General features: G+C 32.5%; 2 protein-coding genes across 6 annotated transcripts; both read right to left on the bottom strand.

Annotated features, from left to right (window-relative positions):
• Positions 1 to 5,275: 5,275 nt before the first annotated feature.
• On the bottom strand, positions 5,276 to 9,992 carry LOC127244250 (beta-galactosidase 8-like). Of its 3 annotated transcripts, XM_051264696.1 has the most exons (20): positions 9,815 to 9,992; positions 9,442 to 9,688; positions 9,260 to 9,355; positions 8,964 to 9,089; positions 8,804 to 8,870; positions 8,639 to 8,731; positions 8,420 to 8,563; positions 8,243 to 8,331; positions 8,043 to 8,148; positions 7,877 to 7,964; positions 7,677 to 7,795; positions 7,439 to 7,603; positions 7,045 to 7,262; positions 6,865 to 6,956; positions 6,678 to 6,787; positions 6,489 to 6,602; positions 6,274 to 6,375; positions 5,989 to 6,200; positions 5,588 to 5,906; positions 5,276 to 5,467 (listed from the first exon to the last, which is right to left on the bottom strand). In XM_051264696.1, exons 3-20 carry the CDS (start codon positions 9,310 to 9,312, stop codon positions 5,345 to 5,347), a joined length of 2,340 nt encoding a protein of 779 aa, XP_051120653.1. In that variant the 5' UTR covers positions 9,313 to 9,355; positions 9,442 to 9,688; positions 9,815 to 9,992; the 3' UTR covers positions 5,276 to 5,344. The 3 variants fall into 3 exon arrangements, with proteins under 3 accessions (XP_051120653.1, XP_051120652.1, XP_051120654.1); XM_051264695.1 differs by having other exon boundaries at positions 8,964 to 9,076; positions 9,442 to 9,992; XM_051264697.1 differs by lacking the exons at positions 8,804 to 8,870; positions 9,260 to 9,355; positions 9,442 to 9,688; positions 9,815 to 9,992 and having other exon boundaries at positions 8,964 to 9,079.
• Positions 9,993 to 17,290: 7,298 nt separating this feature from the next.
• On the bottom strand, positions 17,291 to 20,742 carry LOC127244176 (auxin response factor 22-like). 3 transcript variants are annotated; one of them, XM_051264588.1, is made up of 6 exons: positions 20,601 to 20,738; positions 20,281 to 20,498; positions 18,866 to 20,054; positions 17,913 to 18,793; positions 17,769 to 17,834; positions 17,291 to 17,619 (listed from the first exon to the last, which is right to left on the bottom strand). In XM_051264588.1, exons 3-6 carry the CDS (start codon positions 19,961 to 19,963, stop codon positions 17,538 to 17,540), a joined length of 2,127 nt encoding a protein of 708 aa, XP_051120545.1. In that variant the 5' UTR covers positions 19,964 to 20,054; positions 20,281 to 20,498; positions 20,601 to 20,738; the 3' UTR covers positions 17,291 to 17,537. The 3 variants fall into 3 exon arrangements, with proteins under 3 accessions (XP_051120545.1, XP_051120544.1, XP_051120543.1); XM_051264587.1 differs by lacking the exon at positions 20,281 to 20,498 and having other exon boundaries at positions 20,601 to 20,742; XM_051264586.1 differs by lacking the exon at positions 20,281 to 20,498 and having other exon boundaries at positions 20,566 to 20,740.
• Between the last annotated feature and the right edge of the window lie 943 nt (positions 20,743 to 21,685).

Below are 21,685 nucleotides of genomic sequence, written 5' to 3'. Positions count from 1 at the left end.
CATAATATATAGTATGGGTGTGTTTGTTCGGAGAATTTAATTAGATTTCTACTGTTCATCCAATTTTTTTTTCCCAAAAACATTAAATCAAACACCTATTTTTCATTTTTTATATTATACTAAAAATATATTTTACATTCAAAACATCATATCAACACTTATTTATATCACATCATACAATTATTCAAATTCAAAATTTTTACTATTCAAATCTCAACTCAAAATCCAAACCCCCAAACAAACACACCCATATGTATTTCTTTTGTTTTAATTAAAAGTATATTTTTTATTTTTTTCTATTATATTTAGAAGTAGTTATTTTTTATTGTAATAAAAGTAATATTTCATCTGTCCCGGTGCAAGGTTATCATCGTTTACGTTTTGAATATTAGTATTATAATGAGTTGTAGTGAAAAAGACGAAAATACTGTTATTAGTATTGTACAATATAAAAAGAGTGGTATTTGTGTAATACAGTGTAAGTTTGAAATGTATTTATTATGTTCAAATGTAGTACAATTACTAAATTATGAAATGGTACATTTGTTTTGGGACAAACGAAAATGGAAAATAACAACATTTCAATGGAAGAGATGAAGTAGTATATTAATACTAAAATACTTTTTAGTTTTTATATAAATTACAAATATATTATTATAATACAAAAGGTATGTTCCTTTTGATGGTTTTAGAAAAATTTTGGTTTCGATTTGGTATTAAAATAATGTATGATGGAATATAGAAAAAAAAATGTACTCCCTTCGTCATGCAAGAAGAGCATTGTTTGCTTTTTGCACGTAAATTTATTAATATTAGTATTATATTAGTTTGTAGTAGAAAAAACAAAACTGCCCCTATTAGTACGGTGTGTTATAAAAATAATGATATATGTATAATATATTGCAAGTTGTAAGGGTATTTATTATATTAGATAGGTAGTACATGTACTAAATTAGAAAATGATACCCTTATTTTGGGACGGACAAAATAGTATCTTCCTTGTGGGACAGAAGGAGTTTTTTTTTTTTTTCAAAAAATCCAAAATCCAAATAGTAAAAACTTGAAATTTTGTGGCAAAAGAAACAAAACCTTAATTTATATATAAAATACAAAAGATAAATATATTGAAATTATCTTAGCTTACGTACTTCCACTTATTAATATTGATTGCCGACAATGAACATATAAAGGTATATTAAACAATACATGATAGCAGCTTTAAACAACATATTGTGAGAACTATTGTTGTATGTTGTCAATTGATATATTATATTTATTTTGGAATATCGAACTATATCATACTATGTTGTTAGTATATATTATACTTCTTCCATTATGTAAATGTGTGTTCATTTGATCGGCTACGAATTTTAATAAAAGTGAGTAATAATTATTGTTTTTTCCTTTTATAGTAAAAAAAAGTACAAAAATATAATAACTTTTTACTTAAAAAGGAAACGAGAATATTTTTCAATGACAAAAAAAAATGAGTATAGATTTAAATGACGGAGGAAGTATATGCTATTAGTATTGTTGATATATTATCAAAGACTTGTTTGTTGACTTTTAAATTACTCTGTATTATCATAGTTAGGTCAAAAACTAAGGCATAAAGTTTAAATCAATACAACAAATGGAAAATAATTTGGATTTGTTTAGTTTGTGTTTAAATTTAAATTTTAGTTTAAATAATATTTTGATATAATATCCATTATAAAAATATAATAAATTAGAAATTATACAAAAATAAATAGTAAAAAAAAAATGAATTGCAAAAGGTTTAATGAACATAGTTAAATAGAACCAATTGCATGTTTAAAAAAGATAAAGCTAATCCCAAAAACATTATTAGCAAAATTAATTTTGGTTTACATATGTTTTAAGGAGTATTATTTATCATAAGTTTTCTTTTTAAAAGATATCATATTTAGTATTTTTATTAAAATAATAAAAAATATATATATTTTTATATAAATTGACGCATTCAATACATATTTATACCATACTATATATATGTCTAGCAGTAAGTACTATATTTATTTTTTATGTGTTGATATTTAAATATTAATTATTATATTAAAATACAGTATAAATTAAGAAAAAATAACAAAAATATTTTTATTAGTGTCTTATGATACTAATATAACGATATTTGTATAAAAAATTATAGAAATATAAGAATATTATTAATTTTAAATATAATGACGCAAAAGATAAATATAATATTTAAAACTAACGGATGAAGTATTATTTTTACATAATATTTCAACACTATATTTTCTTTAAAAATTATTTTTTTCGCAAAATATAAAATTAAATATTATTAAAATAAAAAAATGTTAAACTTTCATATCTTATCTAGACACAAAACTTGAATGAAAATCTTATGTTTTGACTTTTGGCCAATCTAAAACCCACAAAGACATTTCCTCTATAAAAGGCCATTTGGCTCTTATACTAAGGTCCAATAAATATTTATTTTATTTTAATATATATATATATACACTAAATTAAATATACATATAATTAAGGAACAAACGATCTTATAGTAAGTAATCATAGTTGACTCTTTGTACTAAAGATTAATACTATCTCTCAACATTCGATATATGCTTTTTTTTTTTTTTTTTTTTTTTTTTTTATCAGTGCATTTTTTTTTTCCCTAAATCAGTACATTAATCTCTAATAATTTTTCTTAGACGATATTATTTAAGTCTCTATAAAGTACTTTTCAACAATTCAAATAGTTCGATTAAGAATTCAAATAGCATGCACTATATTTAAAACATGTGTTTTTTTAGATTTCTTTGGTGTTTCTTTCGGATTTTGAATTGATGTTTTATGAGTTCTTTAATTGATATTATTTGAAAAATTAAAAACACATTATAAAATATATTATTCACTCCGTTCCATAACAAAGTATTTATTTTTTATTTTTTAATAACTGTACTATCTACCTAACATTACAAATACCCTTACAACTTACAATATATTACAGCAATGTCATTACCTTTATATCACACATACTAATAATGTTATTTTAGTCATTTCTACTCTATTCTTACTATATCCCAATATAATACTAATATTTCTAAAACCACGTGCAAAAAGCAAATGAATACTTAATTTCGGGACAGAGAAAATATATTTCTTTAATTGGTTTTATATGATCTTTATGGATTGATTAGTACTTTATACAAAACATTATGTATAATTATATAGAACATTAGACATACTTCTATAGAGTCTCATAGAACACAGTAAATACTCTATAAAGTACTAAAAATATTCATATAGACCACTAGATATATTTATCTAGAATATTAGTTTAAAAAATTAAATAAATAACACATATTTTTATTGACGTAATATAGTACTATCTACCCAAAAATTAATCATTTCTGAACATTCAATAGGTATTGATTTTTTTAAAGAAATCAAATATGATGCTAATTTTTGAGAAACCGTATGTATGTATATATATATATATATATATATGTATGCATTAAACCAATAAATAGTTGAATTAAAAATGTGTACGTGAATGGATTTGGGAATATTATTGAGATTGGTATAAAAATTTTACCAACAAATGCAATATTCATTATAAAAATTAATTGAAAAGTGAAAAAAAAAATATATATATATATATATATATATGATAATGAATAAAATGGTAGATGACGGTGAGAAAAAAAAAAATTTATTGAAAACTACAAAAAAAATAAGTAGTGAAATTCTTTATATGAAATTATATAAATATAACTATGATATTTTGTTATCCCGGTAAAATACTTTAGCACACCGAATGGTGCTATTTCATTACTCCCTCTGTCCTGACTATGGGGTCCACGTTACACAAAAATCTATTTAATATCCGATCAATAATCGAGTTGGCACATTAGATGTTTTGTTAATTAAATAACTTAAAGTTATTATTATCAATACGTCAAATTCAAATGATTGTAAATTTTTGAATTCATATTTGAGTTTTATGAAATTTATTTTATTGAATAAATTTTTAAGTTAACAGGGTGAGTCAATCCGAGTTCAAATAAAAGAGTTATAGCCAAAATAATAGTTAGAGGTCTGTTGTATATTTCAATGCGTTTTTTACAAAACGTCAATACGACTTTAACTCAAGTTTTAAATATAAAATCTCACATTTTAATTTATATTTAACTTTCATTTCACTCCTCACAAACACTCTTAGGAAACCCCAGCTTTCACCCCTTCTCCCACTCAAGTTTGAGGTTATTTTGAAGTAAATCTTGGTATCTTTTTCTTCTTACTCTTGAAATTCGATTTCATAATATGTGTACATTATTTTAAGCTATAGAATTACTATTTTAAACCATGATCATATTTTTAATGATTTTATATTCATTTTGACATATTATATGAGTTATTTAAAAGACAAATGAATTTTATATGATTTTTTAAAGTTATACACTCATTTTCTTGATGAAAAATATTACAGAGTATTCGAGGGATTTTTTGTACCTTTTGAATGCTATTTTCATACTTTTCTTTCATGTTAAATGCATATGTTTGGGTTACCAATTTTGTTCCATTTGGATATAAAATAAATTTTATATAAATTTTTTAAGTTACACACCATATTTTTCAGTATGTTTAAATTTTACTATGTACTTTCTGGAGCTTCTTTTTGTATTTTTTTTAATTGAAATGTAGATATATATGTTATCATTAATTAGATACCAAATTTGTCCTGAATGTAAAATGGAGTTTTAGTGATTTTTATAATATAATTGTTCTGTTTTTCCAAAGTGAACGAATTATTTGAGTTAAGATGATATTTTAAATGTAATTCAAATTAATAATTGCATTTTTGGTCCTCGAAATATAATTTAGCAATGTTACCTTTGATTTGGCACTAGTTTCATAATATTTGAGCCAACAATAAATTTATGATGGTATTTTATAAGATCTGCCCAAAATATGAGTAAATTAATTTATCGAATTTGATAATCAGATAGAGTGCGTTCCACGATATCTACTTTCATTCAAGTAAAAGATTCTCTATTGTTTGTGTTTGTGCTAATCTAACGGGGTGGGATCACCGGTCCCTTTCTTCCCCGCCTCCTGTATATATACACGCATGTATGTATTTATATATCATATATATATATATATACATACACTGTATATATACTGTATGTATTAAAGGAGGGTGGGGGCTAGGTAGGGAGGGAGGGAGGCCGGTGATTACGTGCCCGTGCTAACATGTAATATGTGCTAAAAACAATAAAACTTCTGTTACATAATTATTTATATTATATTAATATAATATATTGATTCTACATATAATTTATAGGTAAAGTTAACTGCCCTTACCATATGCACAGGAAGCTTCAACAGCTAAGCTTTTCGTCGTCCCTTTGCAAGGTTCGCCAAACAAATCCGTCGAAACTGAGACATTGCACCTGCTCAATCCTACACAAGCCTGAAATGAAAAAACAATACATACACACATACATACACAAATATACAGCATGAGCAAAACATCAAAACAACTCTATACATACAGGTTGTAGAGTAAAAAAATTCGAGAAGAACGATCGACCTTCTGCACGACGGCGAGATCGTCGCCGCTGCCGCCACATCGACCTTGGTGAAAATCTCCGCACGATCCCCGCGGGGTTCCGAAGCTGGCGAATTTGATTTCGGATATAACCTGATTCGGAGACGGGCAGCTGAGCAACAGAGTAGGCCCCGAACCCGACGACATCTCCACGGGACTCGGGTGAGTCTCCGAGATACGAGAGCACACACTCTGCGCGACTTTCGTCGCAAACGATATCTGCATCGGGTCGCCTCCGGTTTCCTCGAACAGCACTATTACGTTGTCGGTTGGCTGCAGCCACGCGCGAGGGACGTGATAGCTACAAGGCGCGGGCAATGATGATCAAAAGGTTCGACGACGAAAAACTAGTTTTTTTTTTCTGTAAGAATTTTTTTGCTTACTATTTCTGAGTTGGCTCGCCACATCCCTTCGTGCATTTGCTCGCGCTAAAAGGTCCTCTGTAATTGCACGAGTCTGTGCAGCCGTTGTTTGGGGATGTGTACGTTGGCCAGTAGCGCCCAATGCTTTCCCCGTTTATCCACGCCTGACCCTTCCCCATTCCGGTGAAGTCTATCGCGACTGGACTGGTTCCAGACGGGGCATCGAACGTTGTCTAGATCACGGAAAGACGAGATATGAGCATTGATTTCGAGCATAAGGTAGAGAAAAAGATTTGCAGATCTTACCTTGTACCACACTAATGGTCGATTCTTAGGCAACGTAGGATGTGACGCCCAAAGAGAGGAACCTCCATCGAACAAGCGAAGCTCTTCGCCTCTCAAGCCAATCTGATGTTACATATACAGAGTAAAAATCAAAAGACGAGCATTTTCATTTCATTGTATGTGTAAATATAAACGACGAGTTCTTTATCTGTTGATGAAAAATCGAAAATGGTGACCTGATATGTCCACTGCTGCGAGGAGAGATCGATCGTTGATCTGTTTTCCAAGCCTTTTAAGAGCACGGGACCGGTAACTCCTGCACCTTGTAAGTCATAGTATGCGCCGTAATTCTGTTCGGCAGAGACGCGATGTTAGAGAGGTGATTACGGGAAGTGTAATTGTTAGAGAGATTCAGGGAGAACTACCTGTAGCCCGACTGTCAAACTCAAAAGATCGATCTTGTTTTTACCAGGTAAGACGCTGAAAGGAACATCCATCGATACATTCGGATTGCTGTGGCTTCCTTTCCCAGCAGCTGTTAGATCATCAACAAGCAGAAGATAAAAATCGGGACATCATGGTTTTTTTTTTCTTGTCTTTCGATTTCGTTACCTGCAAGTTCACCATTGATGAAAGCATAAAGAACATGGCCAAGGGAATCGACGTGGAGTACAATGTTTTTGTCGTCTTCTTTCAATTCGATGCTGAAACAACGAACGAGCATCAAAATTGAGCTGCAACAATTGATCATCACAGGTAGCAATGAAAGCAAGTTTTGTTTTTTGGTCATACCTCAGAGAATACCACAGATAATCACTCTGATCGGCAGTCGTGTTTATTTGTTCAAGCAACTCGCGTTTCGCGAATGCGCCGTTGCTGGATATGCCGATAGGTTCATAAATCCAACTCCACCCCGAGATGAATGCATCAGCAGCAGCAGCAGCAGCAGCAGCAGAATCATCTCTCGACAACTGACGAACAAATTTCGAAACGGTCGCGACAGAGTTAATCTGCGATTTAGATCAAAAGAACTCAGTCTCATCAACATCATAAAGATCGAAACTCATTGCTATAAACACAACACATTATGAAGCTACAAATTTTTTAGCAGCATTATACGGTTATGCTGGTAACAAGCAACACAAGATAGCAAGCAATCGATAGACAGATAGATAGATATATATACTTTCGCCGTGTTGTGCGCTACGGTCTTGCAGTCCGGCAGAATGCTGACAGACCAAGCGGGCAAGTGATATGAATTACCGTTGAAGTTTACAGTTGCATCAGACTCTGCATCCACATTGGCAAGAAAGGCAGCACATTTTCCAGATTCTGTTTTATAAACAGTAGCCTGTAACAAAATCAAACAAATGAATAAGAAAATTCTCGCGAATCGAATGAAGCAGAAGAGAGAATGTTCGAACCTCCAAATTCGATCCGAGAGAAGTAGTTTTTGGATCCGTCGCTACTAAAGCATCTTCACATCGCTTTATAGCCGCGTGCACATCTTTCAAGTGCCCCCATTTTGGCTGCCTCAGAAGGCCTAAAACATCGCAAAAAGAATCGAATTTACTAGCTCAAAAACATTGCTTTCTAGTAATTGCAGAAAAGACAACTAGCATACCATACTCGTCTATTGGCGCATCGTAATCATAGCTCGTTGTAATAAACGGTCCTCCAGCAGTTCGACCGAAGTTTGTCCCACCATGATACTGTAAAAAGACATGAACAAAGAGATCGTTTGTGTTTCTAGCAGAGCAGAGCATCTACCGTAACAATCTGAAAAGTACCATGTAATAGTTTAGGAATGTTCCACCGAGCTGGTAAAACCGTGCAGTCGAGAAAGCAACATCTTCAGCAGGTCTGTAGGTCACAGGATCGCCGAAAGAAGAGAACCTGAATTTAACCAAACGCCAATGTCAAAAGGACCTGATGCACTTGAAACAAGATGACAATTCTAGGTAATAAAAAGCTCAACTCTAACCATTACCATCCACTCCAATTCTCTGTCCACATTTTCGGCTTCTTATCAGAATTTGGGGTGAATTGGTCGCAATAAAACCCATTGCAAGTATTTATCTACTTTCACAAAGCCAACAGTATCATTCAAACTGCGAAAATCAGTTTAAAAATCCAAAAAAGATCGATATTCAAGAGCAGAGGTTACTATTGGATCAGGGGCATCGTCTTGCTGGCACATTATCCACGGCACTCCTGTGTCCAGCGACGTAGCCATCAATGCCGCCCAGTTTATGTAAGCTTTCGCGCCTTTACCATATGCAGAGTCAATATTTCCATATTCATTTTCCACCTGCAACGAACGATTTCTTACTTCCCTCAACCTTTACTAAGCTTAAAAACGATATTCAGCTCTTAGAAATTGTACCTGTGACAGAATTATAGGTCCTCCTTGGGATGCATATAGATTTTCTTGCTTCATCATCTCCACAATCTTGGCCGTAAATCGTTTCATTTCAACCTAGAACAGCAACTACAGATGTATCATCAAATGCTTCGACAAAATTGTGAGATAAAGGAGTCGAATATCAACCTTGAAAGGCTTGTTATCAGTTCGAAGCACGATTCCGGGTATAAAATGCAACCAGAGAGGAAATCCACTGTTTGAAATTTGAGATGAACACATGAACATATCTCTAACCTCATTTGTTCTACGGAAAACATACAGAGTTATCGAATGTATATATATGTACCCGTAATTCCACTCGGCGCAAGCGTAAGGACCGATTCGAAGATGAACTAGAAGGCCAGCCTCCCAAGCTACCTTCACAAATTTCACCAAATCTTTTCTTCCTTCAAAGTCATACTGCAAAAGATCTCTACACCTTTTTCAGCTCAACTACATGGATCCAAACTACTTCTTCTATCTACTGTATCTATTTCGTTAAACAATCGATTGAACTAACAAATTCCCCAACACATTTTGCATCCAAAAGGTCTTTGCAGTTCAAAAGAACAAGATGAACATCGAAGAATTGGTATCATTTACCTGGCCTCGAACTGGTTCGTGCAAATTCCAGAATACAAATGTCTGGATAACATCCAAGCCTCCGGCCTTCGATTTGCTAATCAAATCTGGCCACATCTGCGATTCGCATCGACATAACAACGGCAACAATCAATCGAAGCAACAATGAGAAAACTACGAGAGCAGAAACAGAAAATACCGACCTCCGGAGTGCTGCGCATATAGTGAATCGAGCCTGAAACGAGCAGTTTCCTCCTGCCATCGATAATCAGACCTCGATGATCGTACGTCACGTTAGCGCCGGAACAAAACCTCGCTGACAAGTCCAAAGCCAACGCCACCACCAAAATCGCCGCCGCCGCTGCTCCGCTCCTCATTGCAACGCCAGTTACAAACAAATCGCTCGCTATTCCACCATTATAGAAACAAATCGAGATTTTTAATAACTTCCTGATAATCAATCACCCAAGCTTAGCTAATAATTATGAAGGCTTTGGTGTATTTTGCGAAACGGACAAAAGGAAAGACGGACGGAAGGGGCGCTATCGTGCGCCGGGAAGTGCACGCCACCATTACCACTAGAGTCTGCCTGTCACGTTGCGCTTGTGATTTCTCTCTTCCTCTTCCTCTTCTTCTTCTTCTTCTTCCTGCTGTGAGCAGATGACTTGTGCGAGCTCCCGGGACTTCGACACCAGATGGTTGAAGTAACATGTAAAATTGATGATCGTGATGCACTGGATGTTGAAGGGCACGGGACCTCCCAAGAAATAATTCACCAATAATACACCATTATAGCTTTCAAGAGGCCTTACGTCAGCAAAGCTTAATAATCAAAATTCAAATTTGAAATATAATGGCTTTGTACACATTTTTAGATAAATACTAATGAAAAAAATATATTCCCTTACTCCCATTGTTAATTCGTCCATTTTATTTAAATTAAATTATTTAATCGTATTAATCTAAATTTATAATTATTTTTATTAATACACTTTTTATACAGTAACTAAAATTTTGTGCATAAGCTAAATGAGACAAATTAGCTTAGGACAAATTGAGTAATATATATTCACATGAGATAAATAATACTTCCTCCGTCCCACAACTATCCATTTACTTTTTGTATGTTAATTTTTTAATATTAATTATTATATCAAAATGCATTACAAATCAAAAAAAAATTGCAAAAATATTTCTATTGGTATCTTATAATACTAATATAATGACATTTGTATAAAAAATTATACAAATATAAGAATATTTTTAACGTTAAGTTCATTGACGCAAAAGGTAAATGAATACATTGTTATGGAACGGACATAGTATATATTTGTTCGCTCAGCATTTTTCAGTAAAACAACGCTCCATAAATATTATTAAAAAAATACAAATATACACACATTAGTATAATATATAATATCAATTCATAAGAAGTAAACCATTCAACACAGAATATTATTTTTATATTATCAACGCAATTCTTATATCATATATAAAAAATCATTCATCTAAAAAAAACGTTGAGTGAACCGACTAAATTTTATTTTATTTTTAAATATAATAATTTTGTGATGTAGGAAATTGATAATTTGGAAATAAATCTTTAGATAGTAGGAAACAAGTGTAGCTACATCAATTTTCTACATCACAAAATTAGTATAGATCGTCTCTTAGGTTATTAATAGATTTATTAAAAACAAGGTTTTAATTTGTCTTATAACTATTAAAATTAAGAAAATAAATTTAATTAAAATAATTAAATTCGCGGGGGATTGTTAATACAAGCTTTAAGGATTAAAATAAATATGTGAATTTTGATCATATACATTTTAAGTTCAATTTTATTTTTATTTTTTTCAGTAAAATAAATTAGTTATAGTTACCGTCATTTATTTTCTTATTTAATTGATACCCAAAATACTATCTTCGATGGTTTACATTATTGAGTAAAAATCTTAAGTAGTAGAGCAATAGAATTGTGGTGAAAAGTTATTATTCAATGTGCATGTCATTTTATAAAAAATAAAATATTACATATTAAACATAAAATAATTTATAAAAATTTAATATAAATTGATATACCAAACAAGTAGGTTTTTATTTTTAAATGATGTCAAAGCCAAGTTGTTACTTTTAACTGCAAATTGGATAAATCTCTGATAGAATATAATAGTCTCTAAACTAACTATGTGCAACAAACAAAACTAAATAATTATTTTTGTAGACTAATATTAAATAAATTATGTGTAACAAACAAAATCAAGAAATATCAAATATTTAACAGTTACAAATTTCGAATATAAACATGTTGTATGTGTCTAAGATAAAAATGGCATGCTAAAACGAACAAAAGAAAAGATACAAATATTGAGGATCTATATATTTGGATGTAACTTTCACTCTTTTAACTATACAATTCTCTTTATAAAAATATATTAGTTCATATTACAAAATATTATATTTAAATTATTATTCAAAATAAAACTCAAAAATAAACCTCTAAACAAACAAACCTTGTGAAATGTCTAATTCGTGGTTGGGAAGGTCAACACAAGTCATTTCAGCGCGTTTTGTCTTTACTCACGCATACCATGAGAGATTTTCAAGAGGTTACCCATCCTCAAATTACTAATTCGTGGTTAGAGACTTTCAAGAGGTTACCCATCCTCAAATTACTAATTCGTGGTTGGGAAGGTCAACACAAGTCATTTCAGCGTGTTGTCTTCACTCACGCGTACCATGAGAGACTTTCAAGAGGTTACCCATCCTTAAATTACTCTAGAGCAAGCACGTTTAATTTTAAAGCTCTTTCAGTATAGCTCTCAAAAATAAATTTGCACATTGTTGACATAAGTGATCTATTTAATTCATTTAATTACTATTCAATCTTCGGATGACTTAATACCAGCTTATCCATACACAAAAGTTGGTCAAACAACGGTCCAATTCCAAAGGTATCACACAACGTGCTAACAATGTTAGCTGCATACAAACTCCGAAATGCTTACTCTGATAGTTATATTACATAAGGAAACTTTAACCTCAACCTCAACCTCAACCTCAACCCGTGCTAATTAATTAACATCATCTCCAACCTCGCCGCTCTTTCCATGGCTATTCATCGAGGGCCTAATAAAATAACCCAAATTCTTCAACAATATTTGTTCGTCATATCATTTTATTGGATACGCACCTTTAACACTCGAATCTGTTTGTTTCTATTCTCTCTTACAACAATGACAAGTACGTAGGATCTACAATTCTTTAAACTTGATAAAAGTTGGATATGAAGTTCTCCGCTCACTTATACCTTCTACAAAAAAAAATTAAAAAATTAAAAAAATATTATATTATTGCCATTCTTGATCACATGATTTTTTTGGTTAGGGACTCATTATTTTAGATAGTTTAAATTAGTAAGTTATTAATAATAAGTTACGATATTATTTTATTATTTTGTTATATGAGTAGTGTTGTTGTTATTTTAAATATTTTTAGCATTATATCTCAATAAAATATATACAATACGAATATTATTTTATAGATAATAAAATTTTATATAATACAAATATATAAAAAAAATAAAATATTTATTAATTTATAATTAACTTTAATCTATTTTTAATAAAAAAAATGAGGAGTTTTAAATATAGATAAAAATATTTATTTATTGAAGAAATATATAGAAACAAAGGGTTTAAGTGGATCGTGTAATATGTTAGAAACTTAATTAAATTGATTTATTTTTATTAAGTATGTTTAATATGAATAAAATTGAAATGCATCATCTTTTATAAAACGGACAATTGGGCAAAAATCCCTCTGTCCATTTATCAATTGGGATTCAGTCCCTAATGATAAAAAATTTGTCTGCACTCCCCCCTTTTTCCTTCTTCCTTCTTCTTCCTCCCTACTCGTATTTTTCTTCATTCTGTTTCTCTTCGCGCAAAAAATTCTTCTCAAGCCGTTGTCCTCTTCCGTGAGCTCGAAAGCCACATCCCGCACAGGTAAGGTTCTTAATTGTTCGCCCGATTATACATCGCCGCTTCTTGTCTGGTTCGATTGAAAAATTTCCTAGGGCACTCTCTGAATCCTGTTCCGGTTCCCTGTCGTCGGCGGTCGGTTCATTCGGTCGAAGAACTACCGAAGGCTGTCACCAGTTCCCTAGCCCGTATTTCTTGTTCTCCGGTGAAATTAGATGTACCAGGTGTGTTTTTGTGTCGGTTGATTCGGTCGAAGAACTACCGAAGGCTGTCACCGGTTCCCTGACTCGTCTTTCTTGTTCTCCGGCGAAATTAGATGTACCAGGTGTATTTTTGTATCGATATCTTAGTAGGAAAATTATTATTTGGAAGAAAATGTTTGGGTATTATTTTGGGTGATTTTGATAATAAATTTTGTTGTTATTTAGGGTTTAAGGGTAATATTTATTTTGTGAAATGGGTAATTTGTTGCTATTGAGGATCAAGACATTACTAGAATTCCGTAAGAACATATGATTTTAGTGTATTTTGTGTAAGATTATCTAATCGCCCATACGACCTAATATAGTTCATACATTCATTGGTTGGATCGTTAGGTTCTGATGGACATGGAGCAAAGTAGTCTGAAATTATTAATTATATGTTCCTACGAAGGTGAGCATCATGTAATTCGTTTAGAAGAGGGCACCACGCTGGAGGATCTTTACCGAAATATATCGAAAAGATGGAATAAAGTGAGTATTGAGGCGGTAAAACTCCAATATATTGCACCTATTCAGAAAAGCTACGTGACGTTATTGTGTGACGATGATGTCGCCAATATGTGGAGAATGCATATCTTGTTAAAGGTAATGTTTGTGGATATGATTGCACGGTGTAGAAGCGAGCACCAGAGCGTGCCTCTCCGAAGCACGGTTGGACGCAGGTACGTTACTCATCGTTTGTAATTAAGTAGTCTTTATTAAACTTTGTTATAGAATGCAGTCTCAATTGTTCTTTATGAAAGAATGCAGTCTGTAAGCACTTATAATGCAGTATGTAAGAATGCAGTCTGTAAGCACTTATAATGTCATGTTCAACACATCTAAAAACATATTGTTTATAGGTTACGTTTATAATTCTTTCATGATATTGGCATACAACAATACCGTGGTATATTGTTGCGATGTTGTTTGTAGGTAGTAAGTATCCACCTCCGCGATTTTGTAGTAGCGCGGTGCAGAACGAACCACTGAAGAGATTGTAAAGATATGTAGTGGGGATATAACGTCTTGAAGGTATTTAACGATTTTCACTCCTTCTTTACATTGAATTTTCGAGTTTCGGATTTCGATTATTTCGGTTCGGTTCGAATTAATTTTTTCAAGATTTTTGGATGAAAATCCTAATAGTCACCCCTACTTGCAAGGCCTATTTATACTCCTTTGTAAATTCTTTTGAAAGTCCATTTATGACTTTTTCTTTTTTTTTTTTTAATTAAAACTATTATTATCTAATCAATGTAATTTTTAATAAAAATATATTATTATTATTATTATTATAATAAAATATTATTTAAACATAATTAAAATAAAAAATCCGATTCAAACTAAACAAATCTCTTAATTTGAGTGAGTGCATTATATTGTTTCTTGAAGTCTATGCTTAAAATGAAAGTTTTCATCTTGCCTGATTGAAAATTATGGCATTTGTGGCCGCTCTTGCATCATATTTCCTCTTTCCAGTTGTAGATATGACTTTTTTTTTTTTTTTTTTTAAATTTTTTTGTCCACTCTTTTTTATTTTAGATACATTTAATAAATATAAATTAATTTAATTAAATTTTTATCTTTTACATTGATACCTACTCAAAACTTCTTTATTTAATTTTATCTCTCTTAAATTAACAAATAGTATTTTTATATATTTTAACTTCCAATTTTTTTTTTATAAAAATTAATTTATGATAATGATAAATAAATAAAATGATAATAATATTATATATTATTAAGATATAATGTTAAATTTATTTGAATACATATTTTAATTTTTTTAATCATATATAATATACTTTTAATCTACACTGTCTAAATAACACCGAGGGAGTAGTTAATAATTATTTTAATCAAAATTCAAATTACTAAATTAATTAATTTTTATTTTCATAAAAAAATTTATGTCAAATATATTTCTATAAATTATAATTATTCTTTTTCACACTAAATTAGAATGTTAATACACATTCAAGCAAACATAAGTATAGTAAACTAATAAGTTTAATAAATTTCACATTTTTATTACAAATTATATGATATTAAAAAAATGGTAGATATAAGTTTGTTTGTCTTTTTTTTTAAAAAATATATATATATATATATATCAATATTATTAAGTTTGATGTTTTGATAAAATACACTTCTTTTGATTTTTGTAAAAACATTTATTTTCAATCTTACATCAGTTTCTATTCAAATCAAAACATAAGATCCAAATACAAATCCTAATTTTGTAGTACTCCCTCCGTCCCATCCTATTGATTACCATTTTTTATTTTCGTCCGTCCCAAAACAAGGTTACCATTTCATAATTTAGTAATTGTACTACCTACTTAACATAATAAATACCTTTTCAATTTACAATATATTACACAAATGTCATTACTTTTATATTACACCATCTACGTGCAAAAAGCAAACGTCACCCTTCCAACGGGCTACAATAATACCCACTTTAAAATAATATTATATCAAAAAAATATACATCTAAAAATTATTTTACATTCAATTATTATTTTCTGTTTTTCTTTTACTAAAGAATCACATAAAAAAGAATAATTTTAATTCAGATTACTCCCTCCGTCCCGGCTATTGTGTCCAGTTTACTGTAGATACTGAAATTTAGGAGGGATATAATTAGTAAATAATTAAGAATGTATTAGTAAAATAATTATTGTATAATAAAAATAATTTTAGATTAAGATTAAAATAATCAAATAATCTAATTAAAATTTTAAAAATTATATATTAAACAATTTAATATGTGATTGAAGTGTATAATTCTTTTCCAAAAATAAAAGTGACAAAATAAGTGGGACAAACAAAATGAAAAAGTAGAAACGGAAAGGAGTATTATTTAGAAAAATAAAAATAAAAAAGCAATTCGAGATACCATGATTTAAAATTAATTTCAAATAAACTATCAATTTAAAATTTTATTAATATAATATTTTATAAAAAATAATAATATATTTTTATCAAATCGTATATAAAGTGAATATCGTTACAAAAGAACAAATTGGGGTGAACAAAATATCCGAAATTCAAAAATCCGATCCAAACCAAACCGAAGTTTAAAATTTGGTTCGAATTTTCGGATTGAATTTTTGAAAAATTTCAAATTTTCAGATCGGATCGGTATACTTAAAATCCGAACCAATCCAAAATCTGAAATATAATATTTTAATATATTTTTTTATTATATGTATTTAATATTTAGAAAATATTATATTTTAATATAAAAAAACTGAAAATTATTAATTATATTTTAATATATTTACTTTTATATATTATATATATATTTAATATTATAAAATAATAATAAAATATAAAAGAAATTTACAAATTAAAAATATTTAGAATTTCAGATTTTTCGGTTTAATTCGAATTTTTTAGTTCGAATTTTGAATTTTCAGATTTCGATTTGGTTGGAATTGATTTTTTCAAAACTTTCGAATTTTCTGATAGATTCAGATTTGGAACAAATCCCATAAAACACCAATAAACATATACCCAATGATCATTCACAATTAAGATAAGGAACTTTCTGGAAGTAGTAATAGATGCTAAGCTATAAATACATCTTTCTCAATTTAATTTCACCAAACTTTCATTCTAATCATAACCACAAAAAAATAAATTAAAATGTAGCCTATCTCCACAAATTGATTTATTCTAGACATGTGTTTTAAACATACTTATATAAGAATTTAAAATAATTTCAACAAAATGTATTCATAGTTATTAAGACAAACTGACGGGCAAGCCAATCCACGTAACAAAATGACAAATAATTAATCTTAGGACATATAAACTTAACCAAAAGACAAGAGAACAATGTCGAAAACTAAGACGAAAAGCTCGAGTTCATACAGCAACATAAATATAAATATATATATATATATCACCGGATCAGCACGAAGATAGCTAAATAAGCGCAGAATCGAGTACTACCTCGACGTAACATAACAGAACAGACATGACATAAATAACGATCGAGCAACAACATGAAGAACAAATTCATCGAGCTAAATAACGGGAGCGAGCAAGCTTACTCGCGTCCTAAGCAAATATGCTCATAGGTCCAGCTTGGTTCGAGGAATCGAGACCCCGTTCCGCGGTTGGCAACCCGGTGATCAATTTCCTGAACAAGAAAAATGAAATTTAGGTGTCCTTCGATTTCACAAGAGTAAGTAACCGAAAAGGGAAATTTGACACCGAATATTTGCACAAACAAAGTTTGGCAAAACTAACAAATATTATGTGGTTGGAAAACGAATTAGGGATCGTTACCGATCTGCATTGCTGCTGCTTCCTCGAGTTAGAATGGTCAATCTTTTTGCGGATCTCACAAACTTGCTGAATTAGAGAAACCAAAATCGTGATTAATGTTAGGCTCAGGTGTAAAATATCGATTTGCGCTTGTTAAATTATAACCTGAAAGGCTCTTCGCCGGATTGTTTAACAGCGCCGGTAGCGTCATGGTAGAACAGCCGGCTCAGCATCTCGGATCGTTCTATCCCGAACATGTGTTCCAGCTTTTTGTACAGATCATCGTACGATGCGAGAAGGGACAAATCAAGGGTTCGCCCGACATCTTCCGACTCCAAGAACACTTTGCAATGGCCCGTGTCGGGGCCTAGTTCACCTCCTTGATGATGGCCCTGTTTCCACAAAAATTGGTCAGTGGATAGAGCATTCGTAAGATCCCGGGTGGCGGGAGGAGAAATCTCGGTTCGATCAAACGAGGAATGATCGCAGATCATTTGTTGCTCTGTTAGGATCGGCTGGCCAAAGAGGATGAATAGAGGCGTCTTAACACCGTCAGTTTTCTCGGATTTTTTACTCGAGCTACCAATGGTTAACAGGCAGGAAATGTTCTCATTTCGATCAGTGTAGCTCCTCGCCATGTTGCTGTCAAGAATTCGACCGTGAGGGTCGAGGCGGGTGACGCTCGGCTGGAACGGGAACAGTCCAGCCTGTAGTTTGTTGCTGAGTTGGAGGTCCAACGACGGGACTCCAATTCGAGCATGCCTGACTCCCTGTATGCCTACAGAAATGCTGTCGGGAAGACAACACAAGGGATTGCTCAGCCCAAGGGGATTGCCTGAGAATGGCGGCATCGGAAACCGGCCACCAGCACCAGCACTGCCCCCGCCGCCATCCAGTGAGAAATCTGGATGCTGTGACAGGCGCAGCTTCTTCCTCGGAGACGAGAAGGGCGAGAGATGGAGGACCGGCACACTAGCTACCATTTCAACTAGCCACGGGCTCACGCATTTGACATTTTGTAGAAGATCCGGCTCGTCCCACGCGACCTGCAGACATACATTACGATCTGTCTTCTTCGAACATAATATACACAGCAGAGTTACGCAATCGCTGATTACCTGTAGAATCCGCCAGAGCGAATTCGGCCAGCGAATGGGATCGGAGACCTGAACAGAAGTCACGGTTCCCATGAACCAGCTAATCCGCGATGAATCCTCGGTCTCAAAAGCCATCTTGAATCTCATCCCAGAATCCCACCGGATTTTCATGGCTGCATTCACAGAAGACGCCTTCACAAAGTACTCCGGTGTGCTAGCGCGGGGATAGTAAACGACCTCAAATGGCTGCCCCTTGGCGGCCATTACTGCAGCTTCAAGAACCGACTCTGGCATGACCTTTCCCTTCCCTTTCTCCCATGGATTTCTGTTCCCATGGATCAGCAGCTTCTTATCCTCCTCCAGAAAACCAGAGAAACCGCCATAGTTATAAGCTCCGGCTCCGGCGCTGCCGGAGTTCCACACAGATGTGGACTCATTTCCGTTTGCTCCAACGCCTCTCTTAGCCCGCCGGATTCCGACGCAGAGATCTCCGTTCTCCGCCCTGAGAAACACGATTGAATCCCCTGCTACGAGCTTTTTCTGATTCACGAAAGAACTCCAACCAGTAGTAAGCAAATGCCTCCTCGGCGTCCCCCTGTAGATGTGCCTAAACTTCCAGGTCTCGCCATGGACGTCTTTCACGATTACGTTCTGCACCGGCGGATCGGCGGTGTAGTCCAGACGAGGGAAAATTGTCTCCGCGCAGTACCGCGGGACAGAGAAGCCACCGCCATTGTTGGCGTCGGATTGTGTCAGCGTCTTCGCGAAGGAAGTAGGCTTTTCGTTCGTTGATTCAGATCTCTTCGCCCCCAAAGCTCCGCCGTCTTCGTCGTAGCCACAGTCGTTCTTCCCCACCGGAATCAGCCCGATTTTCGAGTAGACCTCGTCCGTCTCGAGGTCCGCCAGATATTTCAAGGAGGCAACCCTGCAAAGTATCATCGGTGGAATCCTCGGCAAACCTCCAAAATCGACATTACTCAGAGTGTGCTCCGCGTGACCTTGCGGAAAATAGTATACTCTGGAATTCACCGCCGGCATCTGCACCATTCCTCCGGCGCACGCGTGCCATAGCTCCGAATCCAAACAGTTCTCCGCCATTTCCTTCATCTCCGCAAACATATATAGACGCAAACATACACACGCAGTTGAATTCTGTTCAACAAACACCACAAGATCTTCTGCACTTCTAAGCTATTCCTTCAACAAAAAGCTGCGAATATTGAAAACAAAAACAAAAAAACCAGAAAAAGGATTTCAATCAGGAACGCATTCAACTCAACAAAACCGAAGCATTTAACCAGAAACACAAAATTAACATCAGAATCCTAAAATCATATGCTCTGAAGCACAGTAAAAACCGACCAGCCGACATTAAATTAACCACCACAAAAAAATGGATCCACAGACAGCCCCAAATCAGAGATCTGAAGAATTACATCTCAACAACACAAAAGAACCACAACACAAACTCTCCATCCCCTCACACCGCCAACAACACCCACACGTAAACCAATCCAATCCAATCCCCTCGCACTTCCACCGCGATTTCGCTACAACTCCACAGGAAACCGCCCCCGATACCCGGCTGCGAAGGCTCCTCACGCATCAAATGCATGTAAAAAACACACACGCTGTCCAAAACCACTCCACGAATCTGCAAATTCGACAAACAAAAAACCAAGAAAAAAAATAAATCGAGCACAACGCATCAAAATCCGCACCCGTGAGAGTACGATTCGACGCTGCAGTACACTACCAGTATTGCCGAAACATCGCGTCACCAATCGTCGGTTCCGTTACCAAATTTGCAGACGGAAACAGTGTCTCCTCTCCGCTCAGCCCTCGCTCTCTACCCGCTTTCTCTCTCTAACATTTTCCCATGGCAGTCAAAGTGATACACACATCTTTATCCTTTGCAGGTCAATACAAAACGACGGCGTCTCAGGTGTAGGTCGTGTTTGTCTGTCCGCTTCCTTTTCGTGCTTAGGATGTTTATTTTCAGATCTGAAATGAAATTCCCCCAAACAGACGCAAGCTTTTTTTAATCACTTGAATTAATTGCATCATTACCCTCTAAAGTTTAATTAATTAATTAGTAACCACCACTCCACACCACTCTTGTAAGGTGTAACTAATTTTTAGATTAGTAATTTCATCAACTTATGATATCTCCCCTTTTCTGGAAATTGCAAATATTTTCGGACTTTTTTCTTAACAAATATTTCATCTTTTCAATTTTACTTTTTCTAACATTCTATCACTTTTGCAAATTAATATTCCAAAATAACTTTATATGAATATATATATATATAATTATAACAACAAAATAATAATAATAATAATAATAACAACAAAAAAAACTAGTGTATTCACTTTTTATTTTATTTTATTTTATTATTCTCTTCATTTAGATTTGTTTGTAGTTTTATTTTTAATATAATATTTTAGATAATATAATTTTGATAGTTTTTTTTTATTACTTTATATGTATATTTCTTTAGAATTATTTTATAAATTAATAGTATAAATTTTAAAATTAAAAATAATAGTAAATAACTTTAAATTGAAATCGAACTAAATAATAAAATATATTTTATCAGAAAAAATATACCATTTGATTAATTAAATATTTACGATGTAAATTGATAAAAATTACTCATTTTGTTTTAAAATAATAGTAAATATAATATTATTTTTTATACTTTTATGTAAAGAGTATTGTTAATAATTTTAAAGTAAGGTAATTATATTCTATAATTAAAAAAAATTATATTTGAAATTTATAAAAAAATCAATAAAAATATATGTAATATAAATCTCGTTTAATAAATAATAGTAGTA

Source organism: Andrographis paniculata, unplaced genomic scaffold, assembly GCF_009805555.1.
Source record: "Andrographis paniculata isolate CXL003 unplaced genomic scaffold, ASM980555v1 Contig9END, whole genome shotgun sequence".
Lineage (NCBI taxonomy): Eukaryota > Viridiplantae > Streptophyta > Magnoliopsida > Lamiales > Acanthaceae > Andrographis > Andrographis paniculata.
This window is presented reverse-complemented; position numbering and strand designations above follow the sequence as displayed.